Below are 20,522 nucleotides of genomic sequence, written 5' to 3' on the forward strand. Positions count from 1 at the left end.
TGCACAGTTGGCCATGACTGAAGTGACTTAGCATGCATGCACATTCTTGGTGGAGACTGCCTTTCTGACAAACCCCAGCTTCATTCTCTGTCTCCTCAAACCTACTGATGACTCTGGGCAGCTCCTCTGCCTGTCCCTCCCCTGCCCTGATAAGTGGTTTCCCAGGGGGCTTCTCCGGCCCTCTTCTTGGAGACCCTGTCAGCCCTCAGCCCACATCCTGCCAGAAATACCCCACTGCCCTTTGTTCTCATTTCTGCCAGTGGCCCCTCCCAGCAACAACCCCCAGTCTTGGTGCACTGCCGCCCCCTCCCCTTCCCCACCCTCTCCACTCCAGGTCTACACGTGATGACTGTAACCACAGATCCCACAGCCAGACAGCTCAGGGAGCAGAAGTCCCAGCAGCTGGAGGTCGGAAGTCCCATCCTTCCGACACACCTAGCTTCTGCCTCCTTTGGTCCAAGATGGTGAGGCCAAGTGGTTGGAGCCTGAAGTGGTCTGCCACCTGAAGGAAGATTATAGGATTCCTGGTGAGAGAGGTGGGGAGCTCTGGAAAGGGTTGCCGGGGAATGCTTCAGGGTGGACAGCTAGTCTTCCATGCACCCCTGGGCTGCAGACCCAGCATGAGCACAGCCTTCCTCATGAGCTGAACTCACCCTACCAGTGAGGAACCCACCTGGTGCCCCTCTCGGTGCTGTCTGTGTGCACAGCGCCACAAATGCCAGCAGCCTGCATCCCTTGCCTGGCCATCCCTTCAGAAAGGGCTCTCCTCAAGGTTGGCGCCTCTCTACACACACTTCAACTCCCGCTTCAAACTCATGTGAGGCCATGAGAGATGCTGCAAAGCTCCAAACCAAGTGCAAACATATGAAGGCATCTTCAGGACCTAAGAGGATTTAAACACCGTACAAAAACAGCTGGCAGAACATGAAAATGGGATCTGGTGGGCTCTGAGGGATTCATTGGGTGCGAAGAGACTTGGCTCATTAGAGAAGGCAGGGTCTTCGGGTGTGTGTGGGCACAGGGATCAGCAGTGCCCCCTTGCAGCCCCCAGAGTCAGCTCCTGGGGCAGCTCTGCCCACCAGCTGGAGATGCACCCTCTCGCAGCCACTGTGGTTCTGCCCACCCCCACCCCTGCCCTGCACTTCTGGCTGACTCTTCCGGCCAGGGTCACAACACTGGGCTGGCTCTGGTTTAGGGCATGGAGCTCAGATGAGCTCAGATGTCCCCCATCCTAGCTCAGTTGGGCCTGTCTCTGCCCCTCGGCCCAGTCTCCCTTCTGAGGGTGCCCTGTGTCTGAGGCCTGTGGCGAGGCTGGACACAGACTGGAGCCAGATCCGGATGCTGCCTGAAAATACAGAGTTTCAGGGGCTCACAGCTCTGTAGCCAGAATACTGGGGAGCATTCAAGAAGATGGGCCAGAACCTGGAAGGGATCTGAGACATCCTGCATGAGAGACAGTGGCAGGAACGAACACCACTTTGAGAGATTCAGGCTGAGTGGTTCCCCATGGTGTCCAGAGAGCACAGAGGCTCGGCACACGGCCTTCTGGTGAACCACACAGGTCCCCAGCCGAGCTGTCACACCAGGCACGTGACATGAAGAGGGTTCCTGCAGCTGGTCGGGGAGTGCAGTTTGGAGATTATCATCCTATCTGACCTCTCCTATGTTTGCACAAAAGGCCAGTTTAGAAGGTCATCATCATAGCACCTCATCAAGGGCCTCAACCAGACCCCCAGCTCCCAGGGGCACAAGCCACCAGTGACAATGCCGCCCCCTGCCATGCTCAACAGGAAATATCAACAGAAAACAAAGGGTCCTCCAGACGTGTGATAAACGACCTGGAACATGAGAGTCAGGCTAAAATATATACATAAACTCATACTGGAAGAAACCGAGCTGGTTCTAGAAACAAACCAGAATTTTTAAAAACTAGAATGATCTTCAAAAGTACTGAAGAAGATATGCATTTATAGAGTAAGTACAGAACACTATGAAGAGGAGGAGTTCTTGGATATTAGAAAGATATTAGCTTTATGAGAGGATGCTCACCAACATGATCGGAGAATAAAGGTAGGGAAAGAGTCTAAGTTGAAAAGATAACTCAACCGAGGAGATCTGAAAGCCCTCTAACCAGTGTGCAGGGGTGGGGTGGGGCATGGAATGATCAAGAAAAACCAAGAAAACCTCCCAGGCCTGGAAAAGCACAGTTTCAAGTTGAAAGGGCACTGAGACAAAGCAGTCAGGAGGCACAGGGAGCCACTGTGAGAAAACCTGTGGGCGCCGAGGGCAGAGAAGGCCACCGGAGGGGCGCCCGGGGGGCAGGGGGGCCGCTGCACCCCTGGGTCCTGGGAGGCAGGGGGCTGCCCTCCGTGTTCTCAAGGGAATGGCTTCTACCCTAAAATCCTGCACACCATTCATGAGGCAGGGCGAGGGACGCGGCTACCACGAGCATCCACACTTCCTGCCACAGACGGTGGTTCTCACTGAGATGAAGCTGGCAAGGTCATGGCTCCCCCCGCCTGTGGTTGTGCCATCAGGCCACGTGGCCCATGTGGCTGCGGAGGGTGAGGGGTGGGCTGTGACCTCTCAGTCCAGATCTGATGTGGGCTTGCTCTGCTCTACACCCATTGGCTGACTTTGGTCACATGACCCGGCTCAGCTGCAGGGATGCTGGGAAGCATGGGGGAGTACCTGGAAGGGGGTGTCCCTGAGGTATCACCCAAAAACCTGAGGTCAACTGGGACACTGGAGATCAGAATTGGACATGGTGGCTCCAGCCAAAGATGGCAGTAAAGGAAAGTTCCAGAAAAGGGGCCACTGTCAGCTCTAGAGACAGTCGGCCAGGATGGCACAGGCAGGAGGGCCCAGGGGGAGGGCTGCAGGAGAAGAGGGCTCTCCGTGGACACATGCTGAGCAGAGAGCTCACAGCGACACACGGTGGAAACCCAGGAGGCACTGAGCACGCAGTACTCACAGGAGCCTGGGGACAGGCAGGACCAGCAAGAAGCTGGGGAAAGATGCCATGTGCAGAGATGGTGGCTTTCTTCCCCCACAAAGGAGAGGGAGGGGGGGGAGGGAGGGAGGGGGGGGAGGGAGGGAGGGAGGGATATGGGAAGAAGCAACTAGGAACTTGTGGAAAAGTGTCCTGTGCAGCACCTGGGGTCCATGCGTGAAGTGGGCCACGTGGTGGGCTTGTGGCATGGAAAGAGAGTCTGACCTGCATGCAGGGCCTGTCCCCAGGGGCTGGCCCGGAGGTTGTCCCAGTCCACCACTGAGAAGGGAGTGGTCAAAACGCACCCTTGGCTCTGCAAGAACGAGCTTATGACGTGGCCAGGACGACGCAAATGCCGACCTTGACTGTTGATTTTAGTCATCCGTGGGGGCTTGGGCTTCCCAGGTGGCTCAGTGGTAAAGAATCTGCCTGCTAGTGCAGGAGACTCAGGTTTGATCCCTGGGTCAGAAAGATTCCCTGGAGTAGGAAATGGCAACCTGCTCCTGTATTCTTTCCTGGAAAATCCTATGGACAGAGGAGCCTGGTAGGCTACAGTCCATGCGGTTGTAAAGAGTTGGACATGACTTAGCAACTGAGCACATGGGGGCTTGGTCTGGGGTCTGACACTGAGAGGGACAAGCCAGGCAGCTTGGAGGGAGGAGGGCAGGGAAGGCAGAGGAGGGTCTGGACCCCATACCATCATCCTAGACCACAGTGGGGCCTGAGGAGGGGCTGCCAACACTGCCCACTAGCCTGGGACTGGTCAGTACACGCATGGTTCACCGGGGCATTCAGCATTGCCCCACCTGATAAAGCCTCTCGCTGCCTCAGTCTGATGCTTTGCCAGGCAGCCCACAACAGCTGGAACCAGCTAAGGTACACAAGACCTCAGAGAAGGTGAACAGTGCTGTCGCCACAGCTGGCCAGGTCAGGGGCCAGCTGCCGACTGCCTCAGGACAAGAGCCTGACACCCACATAAAGGCCGGTTAGACTGTGGGGCCCGCTGGGGCCAGGGGACTCATCTGAGCACATGTATCGGTGGGAACTCTGTGCCAGGCAAGCCCTTCTACCTCGTCTGCGGCTCCCTCACCTGACCTCTGGGGAGGCGCCTGGTGTGGACAGGCCTGGGGGTGGGAAGGGTGTGTGTGAGGGGGTGCCATGGGGAGTGCAGGGTCCTCACCAGAAAGGACTGGAAGAGCTGGAAGGAGCCGCCAAGCCTCACGTACAGGTTGGACTGCAGCCGCGTGGATGTGCCGTTGAAGGCGTTGGCCACGGCCAGAAAGGCGTAGGGCCCCACCGTGAAGAACTCCCAGTCGTAGGCGCCCGAAGTGGCGATGGTCTGGTTGGCCTCGAAGAGCCGGGTCCCCGGGTTCCACTTGTAGATGACGCTGTCAATGTTATGGTTGTCGCCTGGAGGCCGAGCGACATTGAGGGAGGGAGACAGGCTTCTGCAGCCTCATGCCAGTGCCCTGGGACCAGGCCCCCCTGGACCCTGTCCTAGGCCCTGCAGCCAGTCCAGTCCAGCTGGACCCTGATCTCCTGCACCCTTCCCGGGTTCCCAGGCACGTTACCCTTCACGTGACCTTCCTGCCTCTGTGCCCCTTGAGAACCCTCAGTGGTCCAGCCTTTGGGGGACTCCAGACCCCTGTGATTATCTACTGTGTTGGAGGTGGGACTCCTCACCCCCTCCGCAGCCTCACCCTTCACTCTGCCTGCCTTCCCCTTCATGCTCCCTCCCCCCCAGAGATCAGACCTGTGCGGGCTGGAAGCCCTCTCCCCACACTGTGCTCCTTAGGGCCTCCCACTCCCCGATACACACCCTGCTGGGCCAGCCTCTCCTGAAACACTTACTGTCCTTGGAGGTACCTGGTAGCAGGTTCTTGGGGTCCCTCTGCCCATGAGTGGTGGTGGGGTCTCCTCCCTAGCCCCCCACAGAGCTCCCTGGCAGGTGGTAGACTCAGGTAAACTCTGAGCCTTGGAACCTGCAGAGGCTGGAGACACTGGCAGGGCCAGCTGCCCCCAGGGTCCTGTCCCCCTCGAGGTATAGCACCCAAAAGAGCTTCTGCGGTCACTCGGGGCAGTCACCTGGCCCAGAAGCCAGGTTTCCCAGCCCCTCCTCGGCCTATCCCCACCTACCCATTGCATCTCACAGAGTTTGTGCCCAGAATGGATGCGGGCAGGGACCCCTCCCACCTGAACAGGTGAGAGGGTGCTCAGGTGTGTCCACCTTCCGACACCACTGTCATACAGCAGAGCCTGAGGATGCGGGCCAGGTGAGGTTTATTATACATTTCTAATGAAATACACTGAATGCTGCAGGCGACCACGCCCCAGTCCAGGGTCAAGGTCACAGCCCCTACCTTCCCGGTGGTTGGCCACGGCCAGGAAGTGCTCGCCGGCCACCTCAAAGGCCTCCCAGTCCCGGGCACTGTGGGTGGGGACCCTCTGGTATGGCGTGAACCTCAGCCTTCTCTGGCTCCACTTGTAAATGACCGAAAACTCCTGACCCTTCTCATTCGGCTCAAAATTAGCCACAGCCAGGAAGACCTAGGGAGAGGACCAGAACAGGGCTCTCACCATCCGAGTGAGGGGCCGGGCTCTGGGCTTCTTAATGACAGCCCTGGGACACAGGCTGAACCCCGGGACAGAGGCCAAGCCCCGGGACAGAGGCCGAGCCCCGGGACACAGGCTGAACCCTGGGGTAGAGGCCAAGCCCCGGGACAGAGGCTGAGCCCCGGGACAGAAGATAAGCCCCGGGACAGAGGCTGAGCCCTGGGACAGAAGATGAGCCCCGGGACAGAGGCTGAGCCCTGGGACAGAAGATGAGCCCTGGGACAGAGGCCGAGCCCCGGGACAGAGGCTGAGCTCCGGGACAGAAGATGAGCCCCGGGACAGAGGATGAACCCAGGACACAGGCTGAACCCCGGGACAGAGGCTGAGCCCCGGGACAGAGGCCGAGCCCCGGGACAGAGGCCGAGCCCCGGGACAGAGGATGAACCCAGGACACAGGCTGAACCCTGGGACAGAGGCCGAGCCCCGGGACAGAGGCCGAGCCCTGGGACAGAAGATGAGCCCTGGGACAGAGGCCGAGCCCCGGGACAGAGGCTGAGCTCCGGAACAGAAGATGAGCCCCGGGACAGAGGATGAACCCAGGACACAGGCTGAACCCCGGGACAGAGGCCGAGCCCCGGGACAGAGGCCAAGCCCCGGGACAGAGGCCGAGCCCCGGGACAGAAGATGAGCCCCGGGACAGAGGATGAACCCAGGACACAGGCTGAACCCTGGGACAGAGGCCGAGCCCCGGGACAGAGGCCAAGCCCCGGGACAGAGGCCGAGCCCCGGGACAGAGGCCGAGCCCCGGGACAGAAGATGAGCCCCGGGACAGAGGATGAACCCAGGACACAGGCTGAACCCTGGGACAGAGGCCGAGCCCCGGGACAGAGGCCGAGCCCTGGGACAGAAGATGAGCCCTGGGACAGAGGCCGAGCCCCGGGACAGAGGCTGAGCTCCGGAACAGAAGATGAGCCCCGGGACAGAGGATGAACCCAGGACACAGGCTGAACCCTGGGACAGAGGCCGAGCCCCGGGACAGAGGCCAAGCCCCGGGACAGAGGCCGAGCCCCGGGACAGAAGATGAGCCCCGGGACAGAGGATGAACCCAGGACACAGGCTGAACCCTGGGACAGAGGCCGAGCCCCGGGACAGAGGCCAAGCCCCGGGACAGAGGCCAAGCCCCGGGACAGAGGCCGAGCCCTGGGACAGAAGATGAGCCCTGGGACAGAGGCCGAGCCCCGGGACAGAGGCTGAGCTCCGGAACAGAAGATGAGCCCCGGGACAGAGGATGAACCCCGGGACACAGGCTGAACCCCGGGACAGAGGCCGAGCCCCGGGACAGAGGCCAAGCCCCGGGACAGAGGCCGAGCCCCGGGACAGAAGATGAGCCCCGGGACAGAGGATGAACCCAGGACACAGGCTGAACCCTGGGACAGAGGCCGAGCCCCGGGACAGAGGCCAAGCCCCGGGACAGAGGCCAAGCCCCGGGACAGAGGCCGAGCCCTGGGACAGAAGATGAGCCCTGGGACAGAGGCCGAGCCCCGGGACAGAGGCTGAGCTCCGGAACAGAAGATGAGCCCCGGGACAGAGGATGAACCCAGGACACAGGCTGAACCCCGGGACAGAGGCCGAGCCCCGGGGCAGAGGCCAAGCCCCGGGACAGAGGCCGAGCCCTGGGACAGAGGCTGAGCCCTAGGACAGAGGATGAGCCCAGGACTGGCAGCCTGGGCAGGCCCCAGGACATGGCACTGACTCCAGATCTTAATTACTCTAAGACCCATAGCCAGGCCTGTGTCTACCAGCCTATTAGCTGTGTTTCTATCTCCCAAACCCAGGGAAAGCCTTATGCACAGCAATGTTCATCACTCAGACAAGGAGGAGAGACCTTATCACCTTGCTGTCCGTCAAGAAGCAGGTGTGTGTCACACACTTGAGGACCATGTGGCAATGCCCTACGTGTGACACAACCCAGAGGCCCAGGTGGTGGGTCATGTGATGTGACAGAAGCCGGAAGCCTAGGGTGAGGGGCTCACTTGCTGTGGCTGAAGCAGCCCCAGGGACCCTCTGTTTACTTAGGGGACCTGACAGATTTTTCTTATTTTTCCGAATTTCCCAATTTTTTGATATATAGTTATTTTTTATTAGGAAAAAGTAAAAATCTTTAAAATGTCATCAACCATAAGACCAGAGAGCTAGTCCTTCCTTCACCAGGCTGCCCTAGAGTTCAGGACCCTGACAGCCAGCAGGGACCGGAAACAGATTTGTCCTCACTGCATGGGCCTTGGGGGTGGGGTGTGCAGGGCTGGAACTGGGCACACTGGTGACAGGCTTGAGGGCAGCCATGGGAGGGGGCCCGGGGATCCTGCCATTTGGAGTGGAGGACCAGAAGGAGCTGGGAAGGAAATGCTTATCTCAAGGGGGCAGCCCTCTTAGTCCCACCCTGGGGCTACTGCTCAACACAGTCCTGGTGAAAGGAAGGGGGCTGCCCGCCAGGCTCTCCCATCCAAGGCCTCAGGTTCAGCCCTTACCGTCTCACCTGTCCCCTGAATCAGGACAGCACGTGTCCCCCATGTTTATGGGGCCAATAGAGGGAGGCCAAGACGGAGCCTCATTTCCACTCCCGTTTAGGTCAGATAAAGAAAGCTGAGCACCAAAGAACTGATGCTTTTGAACTGTGGTGTTGGAGAAGACTCTTGAGAGTCCCTTGGACTGCAAGGAGATCAAACCAATCAATCCTAAAGGAAATCAGTCCTGAATATTCATTGGAAGGACTGATGGTGAATCTGAAGCTCCAACACTGTGGCCATCTGAAGCAAAGAACTGACTCATTAGAAAAGACCCTGGTTCTAGGAAAGATTGAAGGCAGGAGGAGAAGGGGATGACAGAGGATGAGATGGTTGGATGGCATCACTGACTGGATGGACATGAGTTTGAGCAAGCTCCAGGAGTTGGTGATGGACAGGGAAGTTTGGTGTGCTGCAGTCCATGGGGTAGCAAAGAGTCAGACACGACTGAGCAACTAAACTGAACTGAACTTAGGTCAGATTATCTCAGAGCTTTGAGGAGGCAGTAGCAGGTCTGCACAGAGTGGGAAATGTCTCAGCAATGGTCTCGTGTCCATTTTGTAGGAAACGGAACAGATGTTCTCAGTCACATTCCAGACCAAGAGACGCAGGTGTATCTGATTCAAAAGCCATTTAGAACCTGTATGAGGCTCTGAAGCCAGTAGAAATGCCTTTCTCCATAAAACCTATATAAAGTGAAAGTCACTCAGTCATGTCCGACTCTTTGAGACCCCCATGGACTGTAGCCCACCAGGTTCCTCTGTCCATGGAATTCTCCAGGCCAGGATACTGGAGTGGGTTGCCATTCCCTTCTCCAGGAGATCTTCCCAACCCAGGGATTGAACCCAGGTCTCCCACATTGCAGGCGGATTCTTTAACATCTGAGCCACCAGGAAAGCCCAAAATCTACCTAAGGAGCCCCAAACCTTGGACTTTGTGGGTTTTTCCAAGATAGAAACTGACACAGTCGCACACGTGAACTTGCCTTTTTCCCGATTGTGAAGTGTCTCCAGGACTGTGCCTGGTGCGTGGGGATGTCCTGGTATGAAGCAAACTTGCCGTCGGTCCACTTGTAGATGACGGATGTGGTTTTCCGGTTGGCAGTTGCTACAAAGAGCCCAGTCTCAGGGATGACGAAGACCTCGATGCCCAGCGTCTCTGAGTTCGTGAACAGACTCTGATGCTCCTCCACGTAATCCAGCCTTTCTTTGGCTTGTGATAGAAACATGCAGACCAGTTAAGGCTTCCCAGAACAGAAGCCCTGATGGACGACATCGGGAGTGACCCCAGGGCCCTGGGCCATGACCCTCGGCCTGAGGTCAGGCGAGTGTCCCTAAGCCCTGTGCCACCCTCACCTGGAGGCCCAGCAAAGGAGATTCTGGTCCCTGAATGGGCTTTAGGGCCTGCAGAGCCCCCAGGGACACTTGCTGGATGGAAGTGACATGTCAGGTCCTTACTAGACATTGCACAAGGCTCCAGGCTTCCACAGAAAGCTGTGCCCGAATGTGAACTAGAGAATAGAGGCCGTGGCTCCTGGACAGCCCCCTGGACAGGCCCCTGCAGCCAGTTCCCACTTCCCAGGGACCCCCACCCTCTGATGGCTCCTCTCCTTACCTCCCTGCCAACACTACTCTTGGGTTCTGGGCACCATCACATCCCATCTGACCAGAGAGGGAGGAAAGGGTGAGAACAGTGGATGGGGCACCCTGGAGGAGCCCCATGGTCTACCCTAGCTGGGACCTTCATGAGTCTGCCAGCCCACGAGTCAGGCCCAGAAAGGCGCTTGTTTCCAGGTGAAACACTCAAGCTTGCTGCTCTGTGAGGTTCATTCCCTATTCCTACATAACGCTGGCTCTGAGAAGACACCCTAGGCCCCTGGAGACCTGCACGTCTCACCTGCTAACACGGAGACCCACTCGCTGCCCACGCACAGGTATAGCCCCTTGCGGCTGGCGTCGAACCAGAACTGGGCATCCTCCGCTTTCGTGCACGGAGGCCGGGGTCCCAGCGTCACCTTCATGTCGGTTTCTGGTGGGGGCGACAAATGTCTTGTGGGCATGTGCTCCCCAGAGGGAGGCAGAGTCAAGGGTGTCAGATGACCCCTGACCTCTGCACTCCTTCCAGGAACCACTCAGGGTCATCAACGAGGCCTCTGGGAAGCAGGGAGACCCGGGAGCCCAGGGCTTGCCCTCGGCATCTGTGCACAGGACCTGGATATGCCCCCTGAAGTCCAGCTGCCTGCCCACCAAGTTCTTCCCCAGACCCCAGCTTCTCTGAGAACCCTCAACAATCATGCCACCTTGCTCTCTCCTCCATCTGAGACTCTCCGGCACAGGTTCAGCTAATTTCTATCTGCTTGGTTCTCAGGCACCTTGACCCCCTCATTCCTGGTCATCACGGCTTCATCCAGGCCCAGCCCTGTCCTAATGATGCCATGTGGCTTCCCTACAGTGACTCCTGAGCTGAGACCTCAGTGGCCAGGCGTTGAAATAGAGCATCCTCAACCTCGCCAAGTGCCCGGCAGAGGCCTTGGGGGTCAGACTCCTGCTCAAGGCCCAGAAAACACCCCAGAGGTCATGAGACTGTGGGAATTTGGGGACGCTGGCCCAGGACTGGGTCTAAGGGCTGACTTGCTCAAGGGGCTCCCCTGACTTGTGAAGCAAGGGCTGTGATGCTCTAGAAGGAGTCAGGGTCTCCCCACCTCCCCAGTGGGAGTTGGGGTTGTTGGCAGAGGAGTTTTGGATTCTCCATGGCAGGGGGTATGGCTTAAATAAAGTCAACACTGACTTTACATTGGGGAGGTGCAAACACAATGAAAGATGCCAGTGCTGGGGACCTTCTAGGCTGAGGGGTCCCAGAAAATAGAACTGAACCTCATGAAGATCAGGGTCCCCACTGGGGGTTGAGGTTTGGTGTCTGTTGGAGAGGGAAGGGAAGAACGGGCCCCAGATGCTGCTCTGGGGGCATAGCAGGTGGCAGGTGGGAGTCAGGGAATTCGTGTCAGCTCAGCCCTGGGTCCCAGGCAGGACGAGCGGTCTGTCGAGGGCACCATCTGGTGGGGCTTAAGCAGGTGGATCTGAGAGCGTCGTCTGCCTCCCCAGGGAGGGGGTCATCTGCATCAGGCCCCAGCTATCCGTTCGTCCACATGGTAAGCACCCTCCTGTCTTGTGCCTGGGGAACCTGGGGGTGACCAGGCTCTTGGGGTCTACCGTCAGCGTGGGGAGGGGTAGCTTTGGCCTACTAACCATAGGGGTACTTTAGCACCTCGTTGTCTTCCGGCTTCCCTGTGAGGCCACGCAGGATGGCGGGGATGGACAGCACAGCGAGCTCAGGGTTCACGCAGGGGCAGAGCCTCGGGGTGGCATCCGAGCCGGGCAGCAGAACCAGCTGCCTCACCAGGCCCTGCAGAGGGAGGGCCAGGGCACTCAGACCTGTGCTGCTGGAGGGCCCGGCGACCCCTGGGCTCAGCCTACCCAGGCCCTGAGGGAGAGGTGGCCAAGAGAGAGGAGTCTGCCTGCAGGTTAGGGGCACTGGGAGCAGTGGTTGAGAGCTGTGCACGGTTCTAAGGTGATTACACCACGGAACGGGTTCTTCCTGTGGACTGACCTAGAATGACTGGGTGCATTGGTCATTCGTCTGTATGTCCACTTGTCCGTCCATCTGTCCACTTATCTGCCCGTCCATCTATTCTTCTCTCTGTTCATCCACCCATCTCTTTGTCCAGTCATCCATTCATCCATCCACCCACCCAATGCCCATTCATCCATCCATCCATCCATCCATTCATCTATCTGTTCACCTAGCTGTCCTCCCATCTGTCCATCCACCATCTGTCTTTCTATTACTCTCCATCCATCCATCCATCCAAGCATGCCATTGGTAAATATTCAGATCTCACCTCTTACGCACAAGGCATGGTTCTCAACACTAGACACAGCAAGAAACAAAAGCCCATATCCTCAGTGAGCAAGGTCCCCCCACCAACACTCTAGGGGGGAGACAGGCAGGCAATGACCAAACACACAGCTGGTCTGAAGGAGGTCATGGCTACAAAGACCATCCAGAGAGGGGATGAGAGAGCTGGGTGTGGGGGCATCTTCTCAGGGGTGGGCAAGGCCTTCATGGTACAAGGGCACAAGGCAAGGCCCCAAGGTCACTGGAGTGCGCCACAGCAGGACTGGGGACTCACTCCAGGAGGAGGGCACAGCAGGTGCAAAGGGCCTGCGGGGGAGCGTGCCTGGCTAGCAGGGGTCTCCTCTGAGCCCATATGCTCCCCATTCCCATTCGGCACACACAACTGTTTAATTAGAGCACTGGAGTGCCAGGCCAGTGGTGACAGCCCCCAGGAGCACTGGTGTTGGGAGGGCCTGGTGGGCAGTGCCTCCATTCTTACCGTGAATCGGCCTTTGGTCCTCCTCCGACTGCCAATGAAGAACCGGGCTCCTCGCACAGACAGGGTGGCTGGGAAGGGCATGTCAGCCATTCTGAAAACATTGGAGGGTGGTTTTAGGGCCATGGAAGAGAAGACTCAAGCCCCACTTATGCAGAGAGGACAGCAGGCAGCACCGCGAGGCTGTATCAGTGTCTAGGTGCAGCTGTGACCAGCTCCACCAACTGGGTGCCTTAAACAACAGAAGTGTGTTCCCTCATGGTGCCGGAGGCCAGAAGCTGAGATCAGGGTGTCAGCTGGGTGTGTCCCCTCTTTAGCCTGGAGGGGAGCCTCTTTCAGCTCCCGGAGCTCCTGGCTTCTGAGCAAATCGTGTGGCCTCTCGTCTGCTCCTCTTTTCATTGGGTCACCAGTCACTGACTCAGGGCTGCCCTCCTCCAGCGTGACCTCAGCTGAGCTCGGTTATCCCTGCAGGAATGCTGTGTCCAAACGATGCCCCATTCCCGGTTCTGGCAGATGTGAATTTGGGGGACATGCTTTGCCTCAGGACAGGATCTTCTACAAAAGCATGTGCTGCAGAAGTGCTCAGTGGCCCCTCTCCATCTCACAGAGGCCTCCAGTGGCTTCTGTCCACACGGGGTCCCCAGCCTGCCCCCCTCCTCTGAGCCCAGGGCGAAGGGACAGATGGTATCAGAGTTAGAGGGGGTTCACCTTGTTGGTGACCCAGGGGGTGTAGAAAGATGTGGCCGGAGTTGGGACTGAACAATTTTTAGTCTGGAGCATGCCCAGGGTTGTGTCAAAGCTATGAAGATTGTTCTGCACCTTTAATTGGGAGTTTTGCTGACTATTTATTCCCTCACCCCAGAAAAGGAAACTGAGTCAGAGAGGTTAAATGATGGGTTGAAAGTCACAAAGCAAGACCTGAGCCTCAGGACTTCCCTGGTGGTCCAGTGCATACGAACCTGCCTTCCAATGCAGGGGACATGGGTTTGATCCCTGGTCTGAGAACTAAGATCCCACACGCTGTGGGGCAACTAAACCTGTGCGACACAACTACTGAGCCCCAGAACTCTGGAGCCAGGGGACACAACTAGACAGAAGGCCCTGCACCAGGAGGAAAGATTCCCCCTGCTGGGGCAACTGAAACCAGGCAGAGCCAAAAATAAATACATACATACAGGGGGAAGAAAGCCCTGGGCTGGATCGGGTGCAGCTCCTTTTGGGCTCCTGGTGCCAGAGTTCACCCTGACCTTCCTTAGCAGTGCTTTCACTCGGTCAAGTCCAATCCACGCAGCCAGGACGCGGGCAGGCTCCCTTCCCACCCGTGCACCCACCGCTTTTCTAGCAGGGCAGCTCCAGGTCCACCGACAGAGCCTGGCGCTCCTCCTCCAGCCTGACCGCATCCGCCAGGGCTCAGGCCCTAGGCCCGGGTCCACGAGTGCACTGCGAGCTGTCCCGGGGCAGCCACATGGACCGGCTGGCTGTGTGGACCCACCTTGCCAGGCAGCACACAGCCCCACGCGACCCTCTCAGGGTGTCGCAGTACCTACATGTCCACGGCAGGGCCGCAGTCCGTAGTGAGCGAAAAGGAGCCCTCGGACACGGCCAAGACCAGCACGTGCCACTGGCCGTCCACCAGAGCCGGGCTGCGGAAGGACACGCGGGTCTGCCAGGCGCCTGCCCCGTCCTCGCTGAGGAAGAGGAAGTGCAGCTGGGTGGGCGAGTAGCGCAGGCCCAGCAGCAGCGAGTCCCGCTCCTCTGCCACCACCGCCAGCAGGTACTCGTTCTTCTGCAAGAGAGGGGGCGGGGGTGGGACGGGTGAGGTGAGGGGCGGGGCAAGTGAAGTGAGGGGCGGGGCATTGAGAGGCAGGGCAGGTGAGGGGGCGTGGCGGACGAAGGGGCAGGGCAGGTGAGGGGTTGGGGGCGGGCAAGCAAAGAGCCAGGGTGGGTGAAGTGGCAGGTGAGGGAGCAGGTGAGGGGTGGCGGGGCGGAACAGGTGAGGGAGCGGAGCAGGTAAGGGAGCAGGACAGGTGAACGGGCAGGGGAGCGGGGCAGGTCGGGGCAGGTGAGGGCCAGAGCCGGGGCTCCAGACTGTAGTGCCTGAGGCGGTAGCCAGAGTCTGATAAAACCAAACCAACCGCTGAGGACAGCTACTGTCAAGTGAAACAGAAAACTGCAACTGTTGGCGAGGATGTGGGGAAATTGGAGGCCCTGTGCACTGTTGGTGGGGATGGAAAATGGAGAGGTGGTAATATTAATAAAAAACAGAAAGGAACGTTGGGGTACCTGTGCCTTTTTGAACTGTGGATTTCTCAGTGTATATGCTCTCCAATTAAGAAATTAAAAAAAACAATAAGGAGACTCCTCAAAAAATGTATGTGGAATTAGCATCTGACTCAGCAATTCCACTTTTGGCAGACACCCCAAAGGACTGACAGCAGTATCCGGAAGAGGCAACTGTACACCCCTGTTCTTACCTGCATTACTCTCAATAGTTAAAATTTCACAACAACCAGTGTCTATCAGTGAAGAAACGGATACATAAGATGTGGTGCATTCATGCAATGAGATATTACTCAACCTTAAAAAGGAAGTTCTGACATCAGTGTGGATAAACCTTGAGGACATTATGCTGAGTGATGTAAGCCAGTCACAGAAGGACAACTAGTGTGCAATGCACTCATATGAGACCGCTGACAGGGTCAGAGTCAGAGACAGGAAGTGGAGTGGGCACCAGGGACTGCGGGGCGTTGGGGAGCTATTATTCAGTGTCTGTAGGCTGCAGTCCATGGGGTCGCCAAGAGTCGGACGTGACTGAGTGACTTCACTTTCACTTTTCACTTTCATGCATTGGAGAAGGACATGGCAACCCACTCTAGTATTCTTGCCTGGAGAATCCCAGGGATGGGGGAGCCTGGTGGGCTGCCGTCTCTGGGGTCGCAGAGTTGGACACGACTGAAGCGCCTTCGCAGCAGCAGCAGAGGTCCATTTTGGGGAGGATGAAAAAGGTTCTGGAGGTGGGCGGTGGTGACCACTGCACAACACTGTGACTGTCCTTAATGCCACTGAACCATACACTTAAAAAGGGCTAGAAGGGAAATTCCACTTTACATGTATTTTTCCACAATTTTAAAAACCTCTCACAACCCGCATGATCACCATCTCCAAACACCACCAACCCCAGCTGAGCATCACTTTCCAGCTTGAACCACAGAGAGACCATACATACTTGACTGTTTGTTAATGCAACTTAGAGTCTGTTCATTTCTAGCCTAAAAATAAAGAAGGCTGAGTGCCGAAGAATTGATGCTTTCATACTGTGGTGCTAGAGAAGACTCTTGAGAGTTCCTTGGACAGCAAGGAGATCAAACCAGTCAATCCTAAAGGATATCAGCCCAGAATATTCATTGGAAAGACTGATGCTGAAGCTGAAGTGCCAATACTTTGGCCACCTGATGTGAAGAGCCGACACACTGGAAAAAGACCCTGGTGATGGGAAAGAATGAGGGCAAGAGGAGAAGGGGGTGACAAAGAATGAGATGGTTGGGTGGCATCACCAACTCAACAAACATGAGTTTGAGCAAACTCTGGGAAATAGTGAAGGACAGGGAAGCCTGGCATGCTGCAATCCATGGAGTCACAAAGAGTCAGACACAACGACTGAACAATTTCTAGCCTAATATCACAAAAAGGTAAAGAATTGAAAGTGATTAAATCTGCATGCTAAGCAGTTATGTAAAATATAGAATATAATCTTTCAGCAAGTCTTTGCCCATGTGAAAGTATGAGTGAAATTTCACGCAAGTATTACACTAAAACAGAAAGCCTTCATGGTCCTCAAGCTTAATTAACACCTAATTTAGTAACATCCATGTGAACAGTTTGGGTCACTTGGCCTCTGGCCACTCTGGCACCAAGGGAACACTCGTGGCCCCTGCGCTTATCTTCCCCTAGAAGGGATCTCCAGGAGCCAGCTCTCAGGAGTGTGTGCCTGAGGGCACAGTGGGACAAAATGGTGGTGGTTGGGGCAAGGCAGGGGCTGGGAAAGATGCTGATGTCACAGCAAGTGCATCCGGGCTGGACAGGCACCTCCACTTCTCCCATGTTCACCTCCCAGGACCACAGGACCTGAGCAACCTGGTCCTTCCCAGAGAGGGCAGGAGCCCCACCCAGTGTGCCTGCCCAGAGGAGTCAAGGCACTGCCCTTCCGGTGGCTTGTCACTCACCCCTAGAAATACTTGCAGCTGGAGAAGACCAGCATCTGGTCAAAATCCTGGATTTACCCTCAGTGAAGGTGAGAGGAAGGGAGCAGTTCAGGTGACGAACTGAGTTTATTTATCCCGGTGCCCAAGGAGACGCACCCAAGGCTGGAAGTCGAGGCCAAGTGACCCAGACAGAGGACCTGGAGGGGCAGGGGGGCAATGACCCAGAGACAGCTGGAGGCGATTCCTGGGAGCCGTGAGGTTGGGGTTCCTGGAGCAGGAGTGAGAGGTCAGTCAGTCAGGACAGTGGAGACATCGGGGACCCTGTCTTGAGTGAGGGCAGCCACCCAGCCCAGGTCAGGACAGAGGGAGGCTGGGAGGACCGAGTCACAGGTGGGACCTGAGGCTGGCTGGCCCTCAAGTGACGTGCCAGGTCAGCAGCAGGGCTCTGGGGCCGAGATGGGGACATAGCAGGCTGGGCGGGAGCATGCAGGCTGGCAGAGGAGGGACACAGAGGAGGCCGGGCGGCAGCAGCTGGACTGGCAGGAGGAAATGGGCACGCAGCAGGCGGGGCGGCACACAGGGCGGCAGAGGAGGGACACGGAGGAGGAGGGTCTGCAGCAGGATGAGGGGGCTGAGCAAGGGGAGGCCTCACAGCACACGGGCCTGCAGCAGACAGGTGTGCAGCAGATGGGCCTGCAGCAGACGGGCTCACAGCAGGCCTGCTGGCAGGGGGAGGAGGTGCAGCAGGAGGGCTGGCAGCTGGACTGCTGGCAACATGAGGAGGTAGAACAGGGAGAGACCTCACAGCAGACAGGCCTGCAGCAGACAGGTGTGCAGCAGACGGGCCTGCAGCAGACAGGCTCACAGCAGGCCTGCTGGCAGGGGGAGGAGGTGCAGCAGGAGGGCTGGCAGCTAGACTGCTGGCAGCACAAGGCTGGGCAGGAGCTGCTGCAGGCTGGCTGGCAGCAGGGGCTGGACTTGCAGCTCACTGGGGCACAGAGGAGGGTCAGGTGGGGGGCCGGGGCGCAGCAGCTGGGGGCACAGCAGGGGGGCTCGCAGCAGCTCTCTGGACAGTCATAGCTCAGGTCGCTGGAGCAGATGGACAGGGTGGAGGATGCCATGGTGGAGGCGGTGGGGCTGGAGGAGGGTTTGAGTGTGTGTGAGTGTATGAGCTGTGTGTGTGAGGTGCCTGGGGATGAAGGGCTTTTATACCTGGCCCCTGGCTTGTGTTGTCCTCACAGGAGACTCCCAGGCCCTCTCTTCCTTGTTGGGGTTGACAGCTGGCGGCAAGAGCCCCTCATTAGTGCTGGCGTAGTTTCCACAATTGTTTTCAGTCATTAAACCTGTGAGTGTAAATATCCCATGTTGCAGGATGTTTTCCCTTTTCTCCTTTGTTTGGCTCAAGAAAAGACACAGAAAATATCTGTGGTAAGATCCTAGAGGAAATCAACGCTGAATATTCACTGGAAGGACTGATGCTGAAGCTGAAGCTCCAGTCCTTTGGCCACCTGATTCAAAGAGCTGACTCATTAGAAAAGACCCTGATGCTGGGCAAGATTAAAGCAGGAGGAGACACGGGGGACAACAGCAGATGAGTTGGTTAGATGGCATCATTGATTCAATGGACATGACTTTGTGCAAGCTCTGGGAGATGGTGAAGGACAGGGAAGCCTGCTGTGCTGTAGTCCATGGGGTCACAAAGAGCGGGACATGACTGAGCGACTGAACAACAGGAACAATGCTGAGTGAAGGAAGGAAGTTTCCAGCAAGGAAGTTTCTATAAGTAGATGAGGAATCCCAGGCACAGAGACGTTAAGCAACCATCTCCAGGTCACACAGCCCAAAGTATTGAGAGGGCAACAGGCAGGAAGGCCAGGGGTCTCCAAATGGAGGAAATAGACTGCAAGTGTCAGACATTTTTATCTCTCTTAAGCGGCAGGAGGAAACAAACTAGTGATATCTTTTTCCTTCTCTACACAAATTTAAAAGGTTTCTCTTAAAATACTGTGTTGCCATAATGACACCTGGTTTCACCTGAAGTTAACTATTTCAAACCTTGAGTTAACCAATGCATTTTTCTTATGGAAATGTTTGTCTTAAGCTATGTTAACGTTCTATGCATTTACCCTAGACTCTGTCTTCAAGTTGGTTCTGCCTAATGGCTCAGAACCTACTTGACAAACCAGTATGTTATACTCAGACATTGCTCCCCAAATCTATGTAAACGAAACTATTTGTATGGTAATCTGCCCTTCTACAAGATTCAAATCAATTATTTTATGGCCCGGGATGAAGCATCTGGTGCCAGGATTATCCCAAAATACATCTTACGGATGAGGGGCCTGCTGCCATTCTGAGTTTTAAGACATTCCTTTCTTTTATTAACAGACTGCTAGTGACTATGTAACATCCAGCTGAAGACTAGCAGGGGGGGTACTCTTTCTGTCCCCTTCTGATGCCTATGTCAGAAGCTTTCTCTATTTCCTTTATACTTGAATAAAACTTTATTACACAAAAGCTCTGAGCGATCAAGCCTCGTCTCCGGCCCCGGATTGAATTCTTCTCCTCCGGAGGCCAAGAATCCCTGGATCTTTCCGTTCGACAACAACCTTTCATCATCAGGACTGGGACTGGACGCCAGCCACCTGTATATAGGATCGAGGCTCTTACCCAGGCCAACTTCAGGGCTACACGCAGAAGGAAGCATGTGTCCACGGAAATTTAGCACCAGGCAGCTGTGCTGAAAATTTACAACAGAGGCGGGAAAGACCAAAATTAACACCACAGAAAATCAACCCTGTGGTTTTCAGCACAAACACTGCTGGTTCCTCCAATCCACCGAGGTAAAGTGTGCATGCTTGCTCAGGGACTCAGTAGTGTCTGACTCTGTGACCCCATGGACTGTAGCCCGCCAAGTTCCTCTGTCCATGGGATTCTCTAGGCAAGAATTCTGGAGTGAGGTGCCACTTCTTTCTCCAACAGAGGTAAAGCATAAATCCCCAAATATGATGAGAGAAAATGTAATAAACAGACCATGTGTTTTGCTGACACCAAACGTGATCACTCCATTGCTAACAAGGAAGAAGGAAGAGCCAGGATAGAACAGTAAAGACAGGACTGAACACGAACCACTCTGAGCTGAGTGCACCAAGGTGCGTGTGCTTGGACTGGAAGGGCCTCATGAATTCAAGAGCTTTGGAGTTTTAGAGCCCACCCTAGTTGTACATTGGCAGTTTTTAAATGAACTGAATGAAGGGCAGCTCCATCTCCAAGCAGGAAGAAACGGCTGACAGTCTGGAAATGAACCCTGACCGGTCAGACACCAAACCTCTCCCATCAAACAGTGAAAGACACAGAGCTTCTAGGGGAACACTGGGGACTAAGGCTGTTTTTTTCTTTTTCAAATTATTACAGCTTTCTCCTGCACTGGCAGGCCAATTCTTTACCAGTACTGCCACCTGGGAAGCCTCTTATATCCTTCTCAAGTAAAGAGAACAGCAGTGTATTTTCACATAAGCAAGAGCTTGGAAAACACTCTACTCATGTTTCCCTCTTAGAGAAACATTTAAAGAAACAAAACAAATGATGGGAGTCCCCTGGAGGTCTGCAGGTTAAGGATCCACCTTCCAGTGCATGGGGTGTGGGATCAGTCCTTGGTCAGGGAGCCAAGATCCCACACAACCCTCAGCCAGAAAAACGGAAACACAAAAAAGAAGCAGTGTGGTAACAAATTCAATAACGACTTTAAAATGGCCATTGTTTAAAAAGTCTTAAAAACAAAAACCAGAAAGAAAGAAGACAAACGGCCCAAGCGATGTAAC

At 56.1% G+C, this 20,522-nt stretch overlaps 2 protein-coding genes across 2 annotated transcripts in view; both read right to left on the minus strand.

Moving 5' to 3' along the window:
• The window catches only part of TSPEAR (thrombospondin type laminin G domain and EAR repeats), a 103,827-nt gene that overhangs the window by 10,870 nt on the left and 72,435 nt on the right, over nucleotides 1-20,522 (minus strand). Inside the window, exons 3-9 of the mRNA XM_068969501.1 lie at nucleotides 14,047-14,285; nucleotides 12,503-12,593; nucleotides 11,355-11,511; nucleotides 10,006-10,137; nucleotides 9,095-9,321; nucleotides 5,353-5,539; nucleotides 4,173-4,402 (exon numbers count right to left, since the gene is read on the minus strand). Coding sequence (XP_068825602.1) covers nucleotides 4,173-4,402; nucleotides 5,353-5,539; nucleotides 9,095-9,321; nucleotides 10,006-10,137; nucleotides 11,355-11,511; nucleotides 12,503-12,593; nucleotides 14,047-14,285 — 1,263 coding nt within the window. The remainder of the gene's footprint in view (nucleotides 1-4,172; nucleotides 4,403-5,352; nucleotides 5,540-9,094; nucleotides 9,322-10,005; nucleotides 10,138-11,354; nucleotides 11,512-12,502; nucleotides 12,594-14,046; nucleotides 14,286-20,522) is intronic.
• On the minus strand, nucleotides 17,133-17,822 carry LOC138079939 (keratin-associated protein 10-8-like). The gene has a single exon (XM_068972745.1). The coding sequence runs from the start codon at nucleotides 17,820-17,822 to the stop codon at nucleotides 17,133-17,135; it is 690 nt and encodes a 229-aa protein (XP_068828846.1).

Source organism: Capricornis sumatraensis, chromosome 1 (assembly GCF_032405125.1).
Source record: "Capricornis sumatraensis isolate serow.1 chromosome 1, serow.2, whole genome shotgun sequence".
Classification (NCBI taxonomy): Eukaryota; Metazoa; Chordata; class Mammalia; order Artiodactyla; family Bovidae; genus Capricornis; species Capricornis sumatraensis.

Excerpts from the sequence above, each read along its gene's own strand:
- LOC138079939 (XM_068972745.1), bottom strand. The coding sequence starts at position 17,822 with ATGGCATCCTCCACCCTGTCCATCTGCTCCAGCGACCTGAGCTATGAC.